Source organism: Condylura cristata, unplaced genomic scaffold, assembly GCF_000260355.1.
Source record: "Condylura cristata isolate star-nosed mole 26May11 unplaced genomic scaffold, ConCri1.0 scaffold00020, whole genome shotgun sequence".
Taxonomy (NCBI): Eukaryota; Metazoa; Chordata; class Mammalia; order Eulipotyphla; family Talpidae; genus Condylura; species Condylura cristata.
The window spans coordinates 17,015,349-17,035,157 of NW_004567121.1; the positions used below are offsets into that span (position 1 = coordinate 17,015,349).

Below are 19,809 nucleotides of genomic sequence, written 5' to 3' on the forward strand. Positions count from 1 at the left end.
CTCAGCTCACAAACATAGCTGGTGCGTTAGGAATGAGACATCCCGGCGAGCCGACCTGCCAAGCCAAATCACCGCAGTGCACAGCAGGGCCGTGTGCCAGTGCTCGCACACCCACGGTGTTGCATTGCTGACTTTAAAACTAAAAAGAGCAAAAGAAATAATAAGCTCAAACTTTTAAAAGCATCTTACCAGAGTGATGTCTCGAGAAGCTGCAGCTGCGCTCATATGCAAACTAGGCTGCCTCACGGAGCTGCTGCAATCGAGGGCTCGGGCAAACGTCCCAACAGCCCTGGGGAGGAAAGAGAGAATCAGGCTGATGCTTTTTTATATTTAACACACATACACATTTGGGTAGTGAATGAAAGACAGTTAAGAGAAAACCAAATTCTTGGGTGTGTACACAAAGTACTTTCTAGAAGACTTTTAAGAACTGACCAGCCAATTTACCACATATGGGCCATTATAATTAAGAAAAAGGAAAAAAAAATAATTAAGAAAAAGTAGCTTGCATGGCATATAGAAGGTAAAGACTATGAAATGCCAAGTAAACAATTTGGCGTTCAACTTGTGTTCAAAAAACATGAAGCAAATTAGCAGCAGCTTCACTACTGTAGCAAAGCAAAATTCTGACCACATTTTTAGTCCAAAATTGTGCAATCCCTGTAACTTTTTTCCCTTGAAATATCAATCTGAAGCAACCTCTTCCTACAAGGAGTCAGTATGTAGCAGATTTCCATTAAAAACACTAAAACCATTATCACAGCACTTTCACTCACGTTTGCATTTCACCCCCTTTTCCAAGGGCAGCACCACCTGGATCCCAACCATACAAGTTTGTTCTGGTCATGGGAACTTAAACAGAATCAAGTGTGATGTACTACTTTTCATGTTTATATTCTTTTGTTCAATTTTATGATTGTTGCTTCACCCATGCTGCTGGATGTGGCACATTCATTCCCCTCCCCCGAAAAGAAGATGCCTCCCTCACCCCCAACTCCACTCTGGATTGACATTTGTCTCCTGTCTGGGAGTAGCTACCATGGATAGAGCCACCAACACTATCTGTATTGGGATGTTAGTGCAAGGGTGTAATGATGCACTTCTGCTGAACACATATTTAGTAGTGAAACTTAAGGGATGTGTATGTTACATGACAGCAAATAGCCTTCCAGAGCAGCTACACACCAAATGACACTATCGTCATTCTGTTCCCCCTGCAAGATGTGAACACACCGACCACTCCACAGAAAGAAACATGGCACTGCTGGTCGATATTACCATCCCAGTGGGCTGTGCAAGGGTATTTCACTGCAGTGTCTGAATTTTTTTTTTAAATTTATTTATTGACGGATACAGAACTGGCGTACAGGCCAGATGTGTGGGGGGTAAGAGGAGTCACCAGAGACAGAGTGGGGAGAGGATCAGGCAGACGTACTGAAATACACTGCTAAGGGGAGTAGCAGATGAGACAGCAGAGGTAACACCATGTAGGTCACCTCCCTGGCTGGGGATTGAACTCAATCTGCAGTGGCTGCGGTAGCTTCATAGTGCTGTGCTTTAACCTGTTGTGCGATAAGGGAGGGCACACTGTGACTTAATTTCTACTGAGATTTTTTTTTTTAAAGATTTATTTATTTATGCATACAGAATTGGGGTACAGGCCAGAGGTGCAGGGGTGGCGAGAGGCTTCACCAGAGACAGAGTGGGGAGCAGAACAGGCAGATGGATGAAGTACACTGCTGAGGGGAGCAGCGGGCGGGTCAGGAGAGGTCTGCCACGCCATGTGGTCACCTCCGGGGCAGGCAGGGATCGAACTCATGCGGAAGTGGCCCTAGCTTCTTAGTGTTGTGCTTTAACCCGCTGCACCACCAGGGAGGGCTGAGATTTTTTTTTTTTTTTTTTAACAAAACTGAAAAAGACACTAAATGTTATCACCTTGATGCTTCTCATGATGTCTTGAAGGGTAAAGAAACCTATGTCCCTTGGCAATCAGGAAGAGAAAAAAGAACAAAATTGCAATGCCTACTAAATAATTCAAAATCCGGGCAACCTGTACCCTCTAGACCAGTGGTTCCAACACTGGCTTTTTTCTACTCCTGAATCTTCAGCCTTTATTCCACTGACTGGCTCCATCCCAAGGAGGCCCATTAAGGCTCTTTACCTAGTCACTTAGTGTCCAGACAAGGGTTCCTGGCATCTGAACACCTAGCTGCTTATCTGAGGGGACCTCTCTTGAGGACAGGCACTATGAACAGTACTATCTAAGTATGGGCTACAACTTTCCCCCCCTTTTTATCATGAAAACAATCTCATCAGAAAATAAGAGGGCTCACTGGCTACCAAGTCCACACAGTTCAACAAGGGGCCTTCACACAGGCTCCCCACCGAGTGGAGTAACAGCTCCTGTGCAAATACGACTCTCAGGAGGCAGGAGCTCCACAGCTGAACTGAGGGAGTCCCAGGCCTCTAGTGGCCCCTGTTAACATCCAGCAAGGTCTGAAGGATGAAATTATCTGGTGCACACATGAAAAAGCTGGATTTGGGCTCGGACTCCAAGATCAACAAGTCCACGAGGAACTGGCACCAGCTAGAAAACCTTCATCAATCCAATGGTTAGTCATGTCACCAAATCTGCCAATGACCTGTTTGAGAGAGGACCACGGCCCAGAGGTGGTCTCTTCTCACCCTTGCAGGAAAGGCCAACAAAGAGGCTGCTAAGCAGCGTGGATGCCACTGTCAAATGTTCAGAGAAGCAGGAGCAGAGCTTTGATTCAGCCACAACAGAAGCAGGCCAGCCCAGTCGGCACTAACAAGTGTGCAAGCTTGCTGGGCAGACCAGCGAATGGCATGAGAAGACATCTGTATGGCCCCAAGAAACATATGCTGCTACCCACAGACTACTCAACCAGCATATGAGCCAGCCAGGTGGGCAAGACCGCTCCCAGGACCTGACGGCACATCTATGACAACAGGATGAGACAGACAGGCGTGACAACATCTCCATGTCCCTGCAGGGAGGCTGCACCCAGGGCACCAGCCAGCATAGCCAGATCTTTGGCCTGGTCTGGCAGATATATGGCCCCCAAAACTGCCCAAAAGCGCAGTGGCTGATGGGGCTGGCTCCACTGAGTGCCCATGCCCAGGGAGGCCGTGAGTCCCCTTCTACTAACAGAAGGAGGTGGCTACTGAGGTGCTCTTGTGGGTAATGGGCGTCCGGCTGTCTACATCATTGCCCCATTTCACTTTTCAAGTTTCTCTGGGTTTTCCTCTTGTTAGGTCCTAGTGCTCAGCCAGGTGTCTATGGATGAGGGGTTTAGGCCCCTGCCAAGACAGCAAATTTCCCAGCAGGCTCTGGGTAGGGGTGTGGAGGAAGAATAAGAAACCTGGGACTCTTTCTGTGCCTTTCCCACTGATGTACCTTAACATTACTTGCAAGATTTATCTTGCTGCTAAAAGAGCCCTAATTTATTCACTTTAATTGCAGTAAAGTAATACTTGATTACTGAGTATACCTCCATTCATCATTTGCTTACTGGTGTACTTTTAAGTTGTTTCCAATTTTTCCATTATCACAATGCTGTGATAATCTCATTTTACTTTCCACTTTGCAGCAATTCCCCCATGACCATGCTTATTTTTACAACCGAAAAAATAAAAACAGGTTTCTAAACCATTCATTTTCTCAAGAAAAGATAAGAGGAAGGAAGCAAGTTAGCCAGGCTCAGAGCTCTCAGAAGAGAGCCCGTGCTTAGCAACAGGCCTTCTTCACGAGTGTAATCATGGGAATCAGAGGTGTGCAATACTGACAACTGAATAATCCCTGTCCAGACTGAAAGAGACTGTTGTCTTAACTGAAAATATGAGATTTCTTGTGTTGAATTTCTTCTTTGTGTGGAATTCTTCTTTGTAGTAAATTTGTAAGATGTATTTATTGTCATCTTAGTAAAAAGATGTTTTTATTTTTAAAATACAAAATAATGATAAAAATCTCATTAGCCAGGAAACAGTGAGACAAAGGTCAGGCCTTCTTACACAGACAGCTAGAGATTATGAGCAAAGAAACAGACATATATCTATATATTCTTATAAAAAATAAAGTTCCTTCTTGACCCAGTTGCACCACACTCACCGTGCTACAACTAGAAACTGGTCAATCTGACGATCCGTGAGTGGGCTATTGGGATCCCAAACTTTAACTTCCAACTTCGACTGCTCTCTCTCATCAGATTCTCCTGTCAGAAAACAAAGGAAATGGAGTCTTGTCACTCACAAAGCACACTGGCACATATGGTTGGTGACTGCAGTCACCACAGCATTCAAAATACAATGGAAGTGGCCATATTCTCTCAGATAGCAGAGGCACAGCACCCTGTGGACATGGACAATAACACAAACCCACCAACCACAAATATCGTCATTTCATCATTAATGAAAATTTCCTGATTACTTCTACTACATGTGAAGCACTAGCCTTTTGTCATAAAGACAAAAGAGTGTGCTCCTGCCACAAAGACAATATAATAAAACTTCCACATTAAAAAAAAAAACCTGATTCAAAAAGAAATAAATGTCATCAGAGACACACAGATGTAGCTGTAAGATTCCGAAGATTAGAGTTGTTTCATGATGCCGTTGCCTTGTGAAGGAGGTGACATTTCTACCAGGAACTGAAGGGTGTGAATGTACTGGCAGAGAAAAAGGACTTAAAGAAATGAGAACATGAACAAAGTTACGGGCATTAAAATGCAGGAGAGGAAAGTAATTTGCTTCATCAGGAATACAATGAGGGGAATGAGATGAGGGAGTTAGGAGAAGCGGGCTTGTAAAATACTCCTGAAGACACTACGCAGACTCGCCGAACAGATTTTACTTGGAGGCCTAGAGACACCCTTGCTGTTTAGCAACCAGTCCAAAACCGCGTGTTCTTGCGCACAGCAATGCTGCATCCCTACTCTACAGGGACACTGATAAAAACAGGCGTGGTTTGGAAAGTGCCAACACAGAGCAAAGAGATTTAGGGTCATCAGTAATAAGCTGGATGCAGCTGGCAAATCTCAAATCTTGAAAAGTGTATGGGTAGCGTTGGCATTATAGAACAGAGGAAACAAACGGGAGGTGAGGGCTGAGGAAAGGCTAAAAAGCAGGGCGCTTTGCTTCAAGAATCTCTCCTAGAGCTGTGACCATCAGGCAGGGCTCAAAGGCTGGATAAAGGAGAGTAAGGAAGACAGATGTAGGACTCAGATGAAATTCTGACTTACAGCTGACAATCGCCCACTGAGGCAAAGGGCTGCTTCTGTCTGTTTTGTTTTGATCCCTGCACCTGTGACATCAGGCAGAGGGCCTCGCCATGGCTGACGCAGTGCAAAGAGAAACGTTCCCCAGGGGTGGACAAACCCAGGGTATAGGAGCGTGGGCATCTAAGGCGCAGACAAAAACAGGGAAGGGATAATCAGCCATTTTGCATGCAGCTCCTAAGTCAGTCACCGCTGCCAGGTAGGGGCTTGTCCATTCTGCCTCATGGCCAAAGGCAGGGAACAAAAAGCCAGCTGTAACCCCCAACATAGAGATGCAGAGTGAAGGATATCACACTTTACACATCTATTTCAATATAAAACAAAAAAGGATCAAAAGCAGAGATGTAGACTAGCTCATATAATTACATTTATAATTTTAAACACTATTATAGTTATGTAGATACTAACATTTACTCAAGTGCTTACTTACGTTAAGAACCTTTTAAAGCAGGATTCTCACTCTGCACCACTAACACTTTGGGCCAAGTACTCGGTTTTGGAAACTATGCTGGGCATTATAAGATATTCAGCAGCATCCTGGCCTCTACTTGCTAGACACCAGCTGTATCTTACCCTCCCCCAAATGGTATAACCAAGACCAAACCGCCCCAAGTTGGAAATTACCGGTCTACGTGCTTGCAATCAACTCCTGTGTACACCTATGTGCTATGAGCCAGTGTTTTGTTAAGTTGGTTAACATTTACCACATACAGAAAGAACATTCAGCAAATTTATAAACAAGTCACTGGGCTTATAGAAAAATAAGACAAAGCTTTGAAAACCTATGAAACTTGCTAAACAAAGAACTCAAAAAAAAAAAAAAAAAGAAAGAAAAGCAAGCAACAACCATCATAAGAATACCAGTACAGTTAAATCTCTGCTGACCTTTGCAACAAGCACAAAGGTCTTCCATCCTTCATCTCCTTAAGCCCTAGACTCATGCTTCTTCCACAGATTTGTAGGTCATTATGTACAGTTTCAACAAAATTAAAAACAGAGCCCAGGGTGGGTTCAGATTTTTAGATCACTAGGAGAAACTTCTTTACAGCCCCTCCAATATGCAACCGTAAGCTGCCCCAATCTTAACAGACTGGCAAGTGCCAGGTTCTGAGGCTACTAAATCACTCTCCTTGCAGAGGAGGAAGGTACTTCTGTAGAATTTCCGTCTTTTTTTTTTTTTTTTTTTTTAAATCAAAACTGCTCGTTTGTGAGACTACTGACTTGGAAAAGCCTCAATTGAACAATTACCGTACTATACTGACATTTTACTATTTACTGACTGTGTATGAGCTGATTTTTTTTTTAATTTTTTTAAGATTTATTTATTTATTCATATAGAACTGGGGTACAGGTCAGAGATGCGGAGGGTGAGAGGCTTCACCAGAGACAGAGCGGGGAGCAGAACAGGCAGATGACAACGTACACTGCTGAGGAGAGCAGCGGGCGGGTCAGGAGAGGTCTGCCACGCCATGTAGTCACCTCCCGGGGCAGGCGGGAATCGAACTCATGCAGAAGTGGCTTAAGCTTCTTAGTGCTGTGCTTTAACACACTGCCCCACCAGGGAGGGCCGATCTAACTGATTTTTAAAAAGCATTGCTGTAGCTGAACAGACTGTAATTTTTTAAACACCCAAAGCAAGACCTCCTAAAATTCCCAATCACAGAAACGCTAATTAAAGGAGCAAAAGACAATGGTGGCCAGGTGAGAGGCAACTGTGACAGCTCACACCCAGTGCTGGGGGCTGTGCTACAAGAATCACTTCGCTTACTCATTCCAACATTACGATGTACATGATTAGTCCCTTTTTAAAGAAGAAGAAATGGTAAAGTAGAGAGGATAAATTGCTTTTCCAAGGTTACTCAGAACACAGCGAAGGCAGGTTTCACCCAAAGCTGTGAATCCAGAGTCATTAATTTAATAACTTACTATTGCAATGCTTTTAAACAGTTACAAATTTTAATTTAATATGCACATAATTTCATTCTTAAAATTCCAGTATTACAATACAGTTAAAGAATAATTGAAAACATCCCACGGATGACATCTTCTCAATGGAAAGTTTCTCAGATGGTTTATTCAAACTCAAGGATTTAAAATCTCAAAGTTTTACCTGCCTTTGCAAAAGGCATATTACTCTTTCTAGATCTCAAGAGTTTGTTAGAAGATTAGCAAACATAACAAATTTAAATATTCTAAAATGACAAAAGATTTATTCACTAAGTGTCACAATCCATCAGGACACATTCACCAAGAGAGCAAGCCTGACCATTGTCGATGCTACCATCTATCATAGTACTAATTCAGATTCTACACCTCAAGCCAGTGCATGAGACTGAAAAACTGGCCACCAGCCCCCCCCCCCCCGGGCGACACAACAGGTTAAAGCCTAGCACTGCGAAGCTAGCCAGCTGCTAAAGCATGAGTTCAAACCCCAGCCAGCAAGGTGACCCACAAGGCACAGCAGACCTCTCCTGACCTGTCCACTGCTCCCCTCGGCACTGTACTTCATCAGTAGGCCTGTTCTGGTCCCTACTCTGTCTCTGGTGAATCCTCTCACCACTTCTGCAGTTCTGGGCTGTACCCCAGTTCTGTATTCTGTATGCATAAATAAAATAAATCTTTAAAAAGAAAAACTGCCCACCAACTGAAAGGTAGTCCCTCAAGAGCATCAAATAAGTTAATAGCCACAGACTGCAACAAATCCTCAGCATCTGTTAATGAGTAAGGTGTTGTATACTCTTTCATTTCTCTGCAAACAAGTCCCCACTAAATGAGGAAGTTTCTACGATGACAATGACTATATTTTTCAAATGTGGTTTACCAGTAAGTTTGACTACTTGTCACCCTATTATACCCTTCTCCACTGGAAATAAAAACATTAGAGGAAAGAGGGGAGGAAATCTTAAATCTTGCCTCTAGTTGTTGCCTTATTATAAGTGAAAAGAAACATTTTGAATGTGCTAAAAGTGAAATGCTTTCAGTTGAAGTAAGAGTTCAAACTGCCTTGTTCGTTTATACGAACAATTGTTTTATATACATATAAAAAATGTGGTGGCCCTCCCTGGTGGCGCAGCGGGTTAAAGCACAGCACTGAGAATCTAAAAGCCGCTTCCGCATGAGTTCGATTCCCGCCTGCCCCAGAGGTGACCACATGGTGTGGCAGACCTCTCCTGACCCACCCGCTGCTCCCCTCAGCAGTGTACTTCGTCGATCTGCCTGTTCTGCTCCCCACTCTGTCTCTGGTGAAGCCTCTCGCCGCCCCTGAGCCTCTGGCCTCTACCTCAGTTCTGTATGCACAAATAAATAAATTTAAAAAAAAAAAAAATGTGGTGTATTTCTTTGTTAAAGATAAATACCTACAAATAATGCTAACAAGTTATAAACTTAAAAACACACTTACAAAACATGTATTAAATCTATATAAAAAACAAAAACATTTGCAAAACCCTAAGCCTTGAACAAAAGATTACAAATTTAAAAAACATTAAAATATCTATTCTCCACTAAATTAACTGAAAATTAATGACAATCCCAATAAAATAGGAAGGAAGATTTTATCTTCTGGTGTTAGTCAAATTGATTAACTGGGGAGCTAGCCTTACCAGATGATAATATACACAATCCAAAGCCTCTATAGTTACAATAGTGAGTTACTAGGGCATGAACAAACAGACCCGCGGAACAGAATGAAAACTTCAGAAACAGATCCACATACTGTTCATAGTATAAAAGGGTCAATCATCTTCCAAAATAATAAATGATATTAATACATTTGCAATCAGAATCCTAATGAAATCTGGAAGGAAAGAAAATGACTAATTTAGACTTTTTTTTTTTAAAGATTTCTAAGTATGTAATTTATTAAAGGGAATGCGGGAGAGGATTCACTAGAAAGAGTGAGAACAGAACAAGCAAACTGACTGAAATACACTGTTGAGTGGGCACAGCAGGACAGACAGGAGAGGTTTGCTGCCATGTGGGTCAGCTCCCTGACGCGGGGTTGAACTCATGCTGCAGAGGCTGCTGAGAGCTTCATAGTGCTGAAACTCACCCCCCTGCACCAACAGGAACCCCATGGCATGCTTTTTAAGAAGTTACTAAGATGAGACTCCTCCAACATCCATAAGTTTTAAAGAATAATGAGGAGAAAAATTACCCTACCATAAGATATATAACAGTGGATAACATAAATTTGGCTCTATCACACAATGGAATACTGCATAGACTATAATTTCATAGGATTCTGTATATTTATATAACAAGCAGTCTGGGAGAACATGCTGAATTAATAACAGAGGCTAAGTTCAGAACATAAAAAGAATGTTCTGAAGAACTACTACTTTTTGTTTCTAGTATAACTACATTTTGTACAACAATTCATAGAGTTTGCAATAAAATAAATTTAAAGATTTAAAAACTGGGGGAATGCTCTCTTATGTTACAAAAGGTCTTTATCATAGGTACTTAAAATTAAGCAAAGTTTATTTGGGGATTTTGATTGTAATGAGATGTAATGAGATTCTAACAGCAGCTTTCAAACTAATTCTCTAAGTCACAAACTGCAGTGGAGTCAACGGGGCCTTCTCACCCTCAAAGGTCTCATTTTTCTTATTTTATTTAGGGTCATATACAATATTTCATTTAAAGAAAGGATCTTTTGCTCAAAGATGTAAGCCACTCACTCAGAAGACCACGAGGAGAAATGTTAAAGGCAACTAATACTTGTTAATGAACTATAAAATCTATTACATTAATGAATATTTAGTCATATTTTGTTAATAGAGAATGTTCTTGTCAGATAACTCTCCACGTGCCATAAGCTACTGTGCAACATTCCTTTTATAGTGGAAATCAGAATTTCAGGAACATAATGTAGCGTAAACACATTGATTTATCATACTGAATATCTGAAACCTATATAACTTCATAAACCAATGCTACTTCAATAAAAAAAAATTATGTTTAGCTTTTTTTTCACTCTTATTTATGTATTTTGACATGTAGCTCATTTCTGAACAATGTTTACTTTATCTTCTCAGGTATTGTCCCCATATAATTACCAGCACCAAGGCACCCTTGAGCTGTCACCATGGACTCGTGTGCTCTTCCCTCCCGTTCTGATGCTCCTCCGCACCCCTCCCTGCTGAATGTGTCCTGATTTACAGTTTGCCTCCTAGTTCTGTCTTTTAATAATGTTTTAAAATAATTTTTTAATAACTACCTGCAAGAACCTCAAGGTTCTTACCTTTGAAACCCTCAAGTCCTAGAATACTATAGAATAACATACTGTCTTTTGTATTTTGTTTTGATTACTAAAATAATGTTTTTTAAATTTTAATCGAGGTAGATAAGCTTTCCAAATCAGATCACTCTAACTAACCTTCCTTTACATTTTTCAGGGGCAAATATCATTACTTGGTTTTTCAAATAAGACGAATTTGTGGAACTGAAGCTTCTGCCCACTGTTATTTGCAACATCCCAACTTCATTGCTTCATTTATCTTTGCCTTCTTAGTCGTACGCAAAAATTTTTGGGCTTTTCACAAATTTGCTTACTTATAATTCACTGTTCAAGAGAGAACCATACAAGCCCAGAAAGTTTGAGATTTTGAGTCAAAAAATAAAACAGCATCTAAGCTTACATAAGTGACATGTGTGACTGCATGTAACTGTTCACAGATTACATGGCCACCTCAGGTAGATGTAAAGACATGAACATGTCCCACTTAAAACACAAGTTCAGCAACACTAACACTCTTAAAGTTGTACCTGAAAGAATAACACAGCCAGGATATTCATAAAAATGTGAAATAAAAAAATGAATTAATGATGAAATAATATATTTTCTGTTGTTAAATCTTACTTTTCTAAAATTCGAAGTTAACTAATTCTTTAACTTATGCTTAGACATTGTTTCTCTCCCATATAAAGGAAATGGTATTTGAGTGTGAAGACAAATTTGTTGTCATATGTCTTGAAACCTGAAGAGACACATACCTTCTAAGAGCATTTCTGGAATGTCTGCTTGATATCTAGGTCCCACTCTGATTTCACCTTTGTCGGCTAACAGTGTTTTCACTGAGGGGTCATACACCAAAGAATAGAAAAAAGAATCCTGAAAAACAATGACAGAGAAGATAAACAATTCCTTGAGCTTTTTATAGAGACATAAATTAAACATCCCAGTAATGAACTATGTACTTTAGAACATGTTATAAATTGTCATATTGGTGAATATATTCCTAAATCCCTATGGAGAGCATAATGTTATTGCCATCATGTGAGAAAGTGTAAAATTAAATCAAGCCAAAACAAATAGTTGACCATAAATGCATATTACAAAGTGTCATTATGTTAGTTTGAAAGAAAACTATTTAACTACTCTAAAATTTGATTTTGGAAAGCCAGCAAAGTTAAACTATAAATCAAGGGCAAGATACCTGAATCAGGTAACCATTTAAACTTCTAAGCCTAAAACAAACAGTAAAGGTAACTTTATAGATACCAAGAACTCTGGCTTTTGGAGTGTACATCCCATAACCTGTCAAAAAAGTTTTAAACAGACACACATCGCACTTTAAATATTACAGTTAAGCTCATATGCAGTTTACTAATTAAAATGCCATATTGCATAATTTCATTAACCTATTATTATAATTCTGCAATTTTTAAATTCTGTAGCAGTCATTTATATACAAATAGTCATATAAACTTAACTTTACATGTCCCAAAGTGAATTTATCCATCTATCTTTTCACTGTTTCTTAAAAGACAAGAATGCTCTAGTAGCAGAGTCTCATGGATAAAATGCCCTGGCCACTAGTACTTTGCTAAATATTCTTCATCAACAGTGTAGGTCATTTAAAATAGCAAAGTCCTGTTTCTGCTTCTCACTATAATTCTAAAGGTTATCTATTGCACGACTCAGGAAAGGACCTATCTCTACCATAACCACGTTACAAGACCCAGCTGATCACACTGAAAATAAGAAATAATCTGTCAGATGGTAAATCTCTCTCCACTACGCCTTGTAGACTGTGAAAAATGAGGAAAAAACGAGTAAAGGTAAATACCACCCCTTGAAAAACTCTAGCACTGTATTTCGATCACGGGTCACTGTGTCAGAAGGAAAGACTAAATGGCAGCAATGTTAGAAGTAACACCAGTGTGACAACCTATGCATGGAAGGAAATGCCATCTGAAGAAAAGAAAAAAATCAGCGGGGACATAAAAACCAACCTGCGTAAATGGATGGTGTGGGGAATTCAGAATGTAACCACTGTTTTTTGACAGGAGCAACAGAGAGTTACTAGATAAATAAAAGTTATTGCCACTGGCTCAAATTACATCAAGTTTAAAAGTATAAACAACTTACATCTAATTGAAATGGCATTATTATTTAGCATTACATAAATTGCTCAGACATGGAAATTTATTTATATATGCTGATATAAAACTCAAAATGTTTAGTTCAAATAAAAGTTGTTTAAAAAGGAATTGCTTAATGTGCCAATTTCAAGGAGTATAGAGTTAGAAAATAAAAAATCAGAAAGTTACCCTTTCACTAGAGCTTTGGTGGAAGGTGCATGAATCAGGTGCATGTGCATATGGAGGGTGAGGTTGTCCCCCCAAAATTAGTTATGCAAAAATTGGAAAATCAATAAAACTTGAAAAGGAAAAAAATGCCCTTTGAGCTGCCATCTTCAAATATACCAAACACAAGAGTTTTATATGACTGAAAAACAGATTTCTCTCAAGGATAGCCATATAATAAAGTAATCTAAATCACAGAAAGTATTTTTCAAATTGAACAAAATATTAGCAGTTTTGGTTTTCCTAAACTGCCCCTCCTACTAAATTTTTTAAAAATGTTTCTTTAAATATACTGCTTGAAGTCAGTCCTATTAAAAGGACAAGATGTAAAAAGTCAGGGGTAAAAATCAAGTTTAAACATGAAAAAATGCACAAAATGAAGAATGGTGTAAAAAATATATTTAAAAAAATCAAGTAGATAAGAAAAATATCCAACAGAACTTTGCAAATGTTCATCTACTACAATGTCTATATACAACAAATTAGCAGGGAAAAAAAAATCATTAAATTAAAAAAAAATTCTCTTAGCTAAATGCACTAAAATAAAATAAACTTCAACATATTGAATGTTTCTTTTTATTTCTGTCTCTGTGAAATAATGCTAAGTTTCTCAGCATCATCGCATTCATATTATTATCCATCATTCTGTTGAATTGACAATAAACCCTCTTTCTTATTCTAAATGTCAAAGCCTAAGCTATAAAAATATATTTACTTTCCTTTTTTTCAGATTTTTCTAAAGCATAGTATTACAGTAATCTTTTTTTCTGGTTAGTATTTGAAATTTAAAGAAAATATTTATACATGCATGCAGACAAGAGCTAGGGTGTAGGCCAGAGGTGGAGGATGGACGGAGTGGACGAGAGGATTCACCGGAGACAGAGTAGCGAGCAGAACAGGCAGATCCACTGAAATATACTGCTGAGGGGAGCAGTGGGACAGACAGGAGAGGTCTGCTACACCCTGTGAGTTAGCTCCCTGGACAAGGATCGAGCTTGTGCTGCAGTGACCGCGAATAGCTTCATAGAGCGGAGACCTAACACCTTGCACCACTAGGGAGGCCCAAGTATATGAAGCTTTTTAAAGAAAATATGTCCACTAAATTAAAAAAAAAAAAATGTAATAAAGATTTTGCAAAAATAAAAATGGCATGAAACAATAGGTTAAATATTGAAACATTACCAACATATTTCCCCAGTCGCATATTTCCCCATAATGAAATAAAACAGTAAAAATAGAATATTCTGTTTTATAAGAATTTCTTCCCTTTGATGAAGTACTTGCTTGAATTTAACTTGTTAAAAACATAACAGAGGCCCTCCCTGGTGGCGCAGCGGGTTAAAGCACAGCACTGAGAATCTAAAGCCGCTTCTGCATGAGTTCGATTCCCGCCTGCCCTGGAGGTGACCACATGGTGTGGCAGACCTCTCCTGACCCACCCGCTGCTCCCCTCAGCAGTGTACTTCATCGATCTGCCTGTTCTGCTCCCCACTCTGTCTCTGGTGAAGCCTCTCACCGCCCCTGAGCCTCTGGCCTGAACCCCAGTTCTATATGCACAAATAAATAAATCTAAAAAAAAAAAAAACATAACAGAAATGTCTCCTGTTGACATTATCAGAAAGAAGTATATTTTATTAACAAAGCTTATTAGGAAAAGAAAACAGAACACCAATAATAAAATCCCACTTGGAAAAAGTTGGAAAGTTATTTAAAATATAGCAAAAACAAAAAAACAAGGAGGGAAGTCAAATAAATTCCTTATTTCATAAAATCAAAAATATACCTTCTACAAACTAAATCACATACTTCATAAAACTTTATAAAAACTTCCAGTACCAAATCAAAAAAAAGACAGTGACATAAAGGCATTTTTGCCAACTTTTTATTTCAGTTAAACAGAAAATGTTAATTACCCAAATGCATTCTGGTCAAACTAATTTTACTATAGTAATACTAGCAAGGGGCTCTAATTAGCTACAAGAAGACATAAATTCAAAGTACAGGCTTCATGTGAATGAAAAGGGGGGAAACAAGAATAACTGTTAGTTACCTCTTTATCAAGATATGACAATACCGATTCTGTCTCATTCAGAAGGGCAACACTGCATTTTCCCCTGTCAAGAGAGTGAAAAGTGAATAAATAAGGGAGAAATGACCTTACCTTCACAATGATTACATATACAAAATTCAAAATATATGAAGAAACTGGTTGACAGCTGGGACTATATACATAAACACATAAACGCACACAAACTTTACAATCCTTGTGTTACATAACCTTAAAAAAAATAAGACTTGCTGTAGATGTTTATTAAGAGGCTAACCTGTGAAGGAACTTTGTTTGACAATAGATTCTCATAACATAAAAAACTTCACAGGCATTTCCTAACTATTCAAGTGAAAAAGTAAAACAGAATTGCAAATGAAATATCAATTTCTCAATCTATCAAAAGCTAATACAAGGTAATTTTAAATAAGAGACCTTCAAATCAAGACATCATCATGTAAACTGATGCATAAAGTAATATCCATTTATATCAGGATTAACAAATTTATACCTTAAATGAAAAAGCTCTCAAGACTAGTTAAAACTCTTTTTTTTAAGATTAATTTATTTATGCATACAAGAACTAAGGTATAAGCCACAGGTGAGAGGATTTACCAGAGACAGAGTAAGGAGAAGAACAGGCAGATATCCTGAAACACATTGCTGAAGGGAACAGTGGGCAAGACTGGAAAGGTCTGTTGCGCCATGCGAGTCACCTCCCAGGCTGGGGATCAAATACATGCTGAGTGGCTGCTGCCTAACCCCTGTACCACTTGGGAGGTCCCAAGACTAGTCAAAATTTAAACACAAAGAACTACTATACAACAAGGGACAAAATAAAGCTCTAAAGATCCATGACTGAACCTTGACGTCTGATGGTATTTACCTGTGATCATAGTCCTGGGTGTGAGTTTGAAAATGATGTTTACTTTAAAAGCTTGTCTAGATTTCAGAAAAAATAAGGTTATCCATGCACAGGTATTTATTACAGGCATTTTTTTTACTTTTGCTAACTTTTATAGTTACAAAGTTGATAGATAATTTTGACAGATTATTCCAGTTAAAAGTATTGGTCAAGGCACACAAAATATTTTTTTTTTAAAGATTTATTTATTCATATAGAACTGGGGTAAAGGCCAGAGATGCGAAGGGTGAGAGGATTCGCCAGGAACAGAGTGGGGAGCAGAACAGGCAGATCAACGAAGTACACTGCTGAGGGGAGCAATGGGCGGGTCAGGAGAGGTCTGCCACGCCTCCGGGGCAGGCGGGAATCGAACTCATGCGGAAGCGGCTTAAGCTTCTTGGTGCTGTGCTTTAACCCGCTGCGCCACCAGGGAGGGCCCACACAAAATATTTTTTAATGTCATAATGTAATTTGATTTTCTAAACTAATGTCACATTTCCTCTCCACAAAAAAGAAAAAGCAAAACCAAATATATCACATAAACATGAAATAGGAAGCTCTAAGAGTCGCTGTTGAATTTTCAAAATGAGTTACAATTCAAAGGAAAAAATTACCAAAAGCACAATAAAATAGCAAGAGTTATGTACTATAACATAGGTTCAAATTAGTTTTCTACAACTGATAGTCCTTAATTTAAAAAAAAAAAAAGAAAAGAAAAACTCCCTTCTTTAAACATCATTTTCTGGTATTTATCTTGGGTCAGTAACACTTCAAGTAATTTTTCTGAGAGCACGTGGTATTTCTATATTATCCTATACAATTTCTAATTTGGCTACCAGAGAATTACAAAATGTTTTTCTAATATATTTATCTATATTCCTGAAGTATAAAAATCAACATTATTATTTCTATGCACATAACATTCAAAGTCAACATTTACGGCCTGCACTTGCAAAAGACAGAATTATGAGCAGGGAAATTGCTATATTGCCCCTAGCATATCTACATTTGTCACAGAACCACCTCTGTAACCTGTGAATATACAGCAATGCTTATGTAATAAATGGAGTTTCCAAAAATAGTTCTCTCTTTTCTGCCTCAGTAATCTGATTTTTCTTCACTTCATATAAATCTTTCAACTTTTACTTTTTGACTCAATAAGAGCTGACAAAGCATTATTTCTAATTCTTAATCATAATCACCTAGAAGAAATAGTATTTGGAAATGTCTCTAAAGTCGGGTTGTTGTGTTTGTTTTTTTTTCTAATGCAGAAGGACAAACTGCTGAATATTATTTTAATAAAAGCCATTTTAAATAGTTAAATTTTAAGGAATAACAGATAATGAAAGTTCATACAAAAAATATAGTATAAAGTCTCCTTCATACCATCTGAAATGACAAAAGAACTAAAATTCAATCACTATTTTCATAGTTACCTTGAAACACTGGTTATACTGTTTTAAAGGCACATGATTGAGGATACCTCAATCTAAAACACACATTATTTTTGGAATGTGGCTCTTATGCAAAGATGAAATAATAGATGATTTTAGTTTTTAAATTTTTCTTTATTGCAACTATAGTGTACTTTCCCCCAAATTAAAAATGAAAAGCCAGATTCCGCTTCCACTGAGTAGTCTTAGGTAATCTCTGAAAATCTTTTTTAAAAAGTTCAAATGCTTGTGTTCCCAGAAGAACTCTGGTGACACTGCTCGGCCATCACAGCCATGTGTGTCCGGAAGGCAGGCAGGCGGTGAGGCTGTCACTGTGCAGAAGCCCCTGCTCCACTCTGCTATTACACAGTGGAGCTGCCGGGCAGGCCCAGGCCAAACACTCTGGGCTGGACACAGGGTCAGTGGTCCAAAGAGAGCTCTGAAGTTTCACTGCACACGCTTAGCAGTGCAGAGAGTGATGCTGAACTTGAAGGTTAAGAAACAGATTCTGTGGCCAAGCACAGCCAGGCGAACCAAGTCCACATTGTGTCACAGAACCTGGAGTTGATGGCGGGGCGAACACGCCTGCACACTCCCTGACACACTGAGATGGCATTTTACTGAGGACAAGGCACTGTCCAAAACCCAGAAACGGAGGCTACACAGAAGAAAAAGAGATCCCAGAAGAAACAAAACATGGGGCTCAGAGTAAGTTCTGCACAAAATAAATAAAAATGAAAGCATGAAAGCCCAAAACTTAAAATGTTCATGTACATTTATAACACCTAACCAAAAAGTAGGAGGTTGAGTCAGAATTTTTTAGGAGGTAAATGTGAATATATAATTAATGAGTATATATTCTATACATTATCAAGATCTATACCATATCAAGAATTGTTCATAAATGTAATTTTAAAAGAGATTTAAAGTGTTGGTTTCCTGTATGCCAAACAAATCTTGGCTCATAGATAAAAACCTAAGATGCAAGCTAACCCCAAACTAATGGATCTTTTGTCAAAGTCTGAATATAGAAACCCACAAACAATAATTCCAATTATTCTTTTCCACAATATTTTATTCCTTCATGAGTGACATATTCACCTAAAACATGATGAAACAAAACATACAAAAGACCATAGCAGTACAGGTCCATAGGATTGATCCTGCTTTTCTCTGGGAAACCACACAGGAACACTAAAATCCGACAGATCACATACCTTCTCACAGGTCAACATTAAGTTTTAAAAATATACTGTGTTGGAGACTGTGCAGGTTGCTGTGACAGAGAGGCGTGAATAAATAAGACACAAAATGGTTACACACTGAAGGGCAACTGCAGATCAGCCTGGACCTGCTATTTGCTTAACAGGAAGCCCAGTACGATCCCACTGCCTCAAAGTCATATGTAAATACGCACACAGCTTATATAATGCTTTTATCTTAGCACGCCACCTATTTGTATAAATGAAAAAAGAAGACACTTAAATCTTTGTCCATTTCCCCACTACCTGAAGACTTTACTTGAGGTTCACACAACTTGTAGATGGCTTTGGGCCACCACTGCTGCTTGGAAAAAAGTACAGATTTCTGACCCTCCCTGGTGTGCAGCGGGTTTAAAGCACAGCACTGAGAAACTAAAGCCACTTCCGCATGAGTTCGATTCCCTCCTGCCCAGGAGGTGACCACATGGCGCGGCAGACCTCTCCTGACCCGCCCGCGGCTCCCCTCAGCAGTGTACTTCATAGATCTACCTGTTCTGCTCCCCACTCTGTCTCTGGTGAAGCCTCTCACTGCCCCTGAGCCTCTGGCCTACACCCCAGTTCTGTATGCACAAATAAACAAATCTTTAAAAAAAGAAAATACAGATTTCTTAGGGCCACACCAGATATACTGAATCAAAATATCACGGGGAGGGAGGAATACGGCACTCTAAGTTATTAACAGACATCACATGTGATCCTTAGACACCATGAGCTTGGGAGACCAGGCTCTTTCAACTTTTCTTGCTCAATGAAAATCATTGCTCAGGTGGTTTTGTCACCAGCCTTAACACCAAACCCTGGTGGTATACGCTGGCATTTATGCACACTGCATAGGCAAGCCCTATGACGGTTATCAATTCCTGTGAAGTTTTAAAGGGAAAATAATTTAAATCCCAAATTAAACAGCAAGCAAAAGTACCTATCATGTATGTGCAAAGAATTATCTATGCATTTCATTTCTGACTAGTATAAGATGTACTGTACAATATGTGGTGATGCTGATCTGACAGAGTTGAGAACCTCCATTGTAAAGCATTATACACTAAAACATAAAACTTAAACGAAGAATTGGAACAAAAAAATTATACAAGTCTTCCAACGAGTGCATAAAAGACAATGTAATTAGAATATCACCCTTGTCTAACAACAGTGAATGAATTTCTAGACAATAATCAAATGTCAACAACAGTCAGAAGAGCAATGTCATATGCTAACAATGGCTTAAACGTAAGAGAATGTAAGGCTGCCATTATGAGACCACTTAAATACTGTGCTT

General features: G+C 39.0%; 1 protein-coding gene across 1 annotated transcript in view; it reads right to left on the bottom strand.

The window, feature by feature from the left end:
- The window catches only part of MTA3 (metastasis associated 1 family, member 3), a 95,231-nt gene that overhangs the window by 37,173 nt on the left and 38,249 nt on the right, over positions 1 to 19,809 (bottom strand). Inside the window, exons 4-7 of the mRNA XM_012727494.1 lie at positions 14,938 to 15,001; positions 11,292 to 11,409; positions 4,130 to 4,232; positions 190 to 289 (exon numbers count right to left, since the gene is read on the bottom strand). Coding sequence (XP_012582948.1) covers positions 190 to 289; positions 4,130 to 4,232; positions 11,292 to 11,409; positions 14,938 to 15,001 — 385 coding nt within the window. The remainder of the gene's footprint in view (positions 1 to 189; positions 290 to 4,129; positions 4,233 to 11,291; positions 11,410 to 14,937; positions 15,002 to 19,809) is intronic.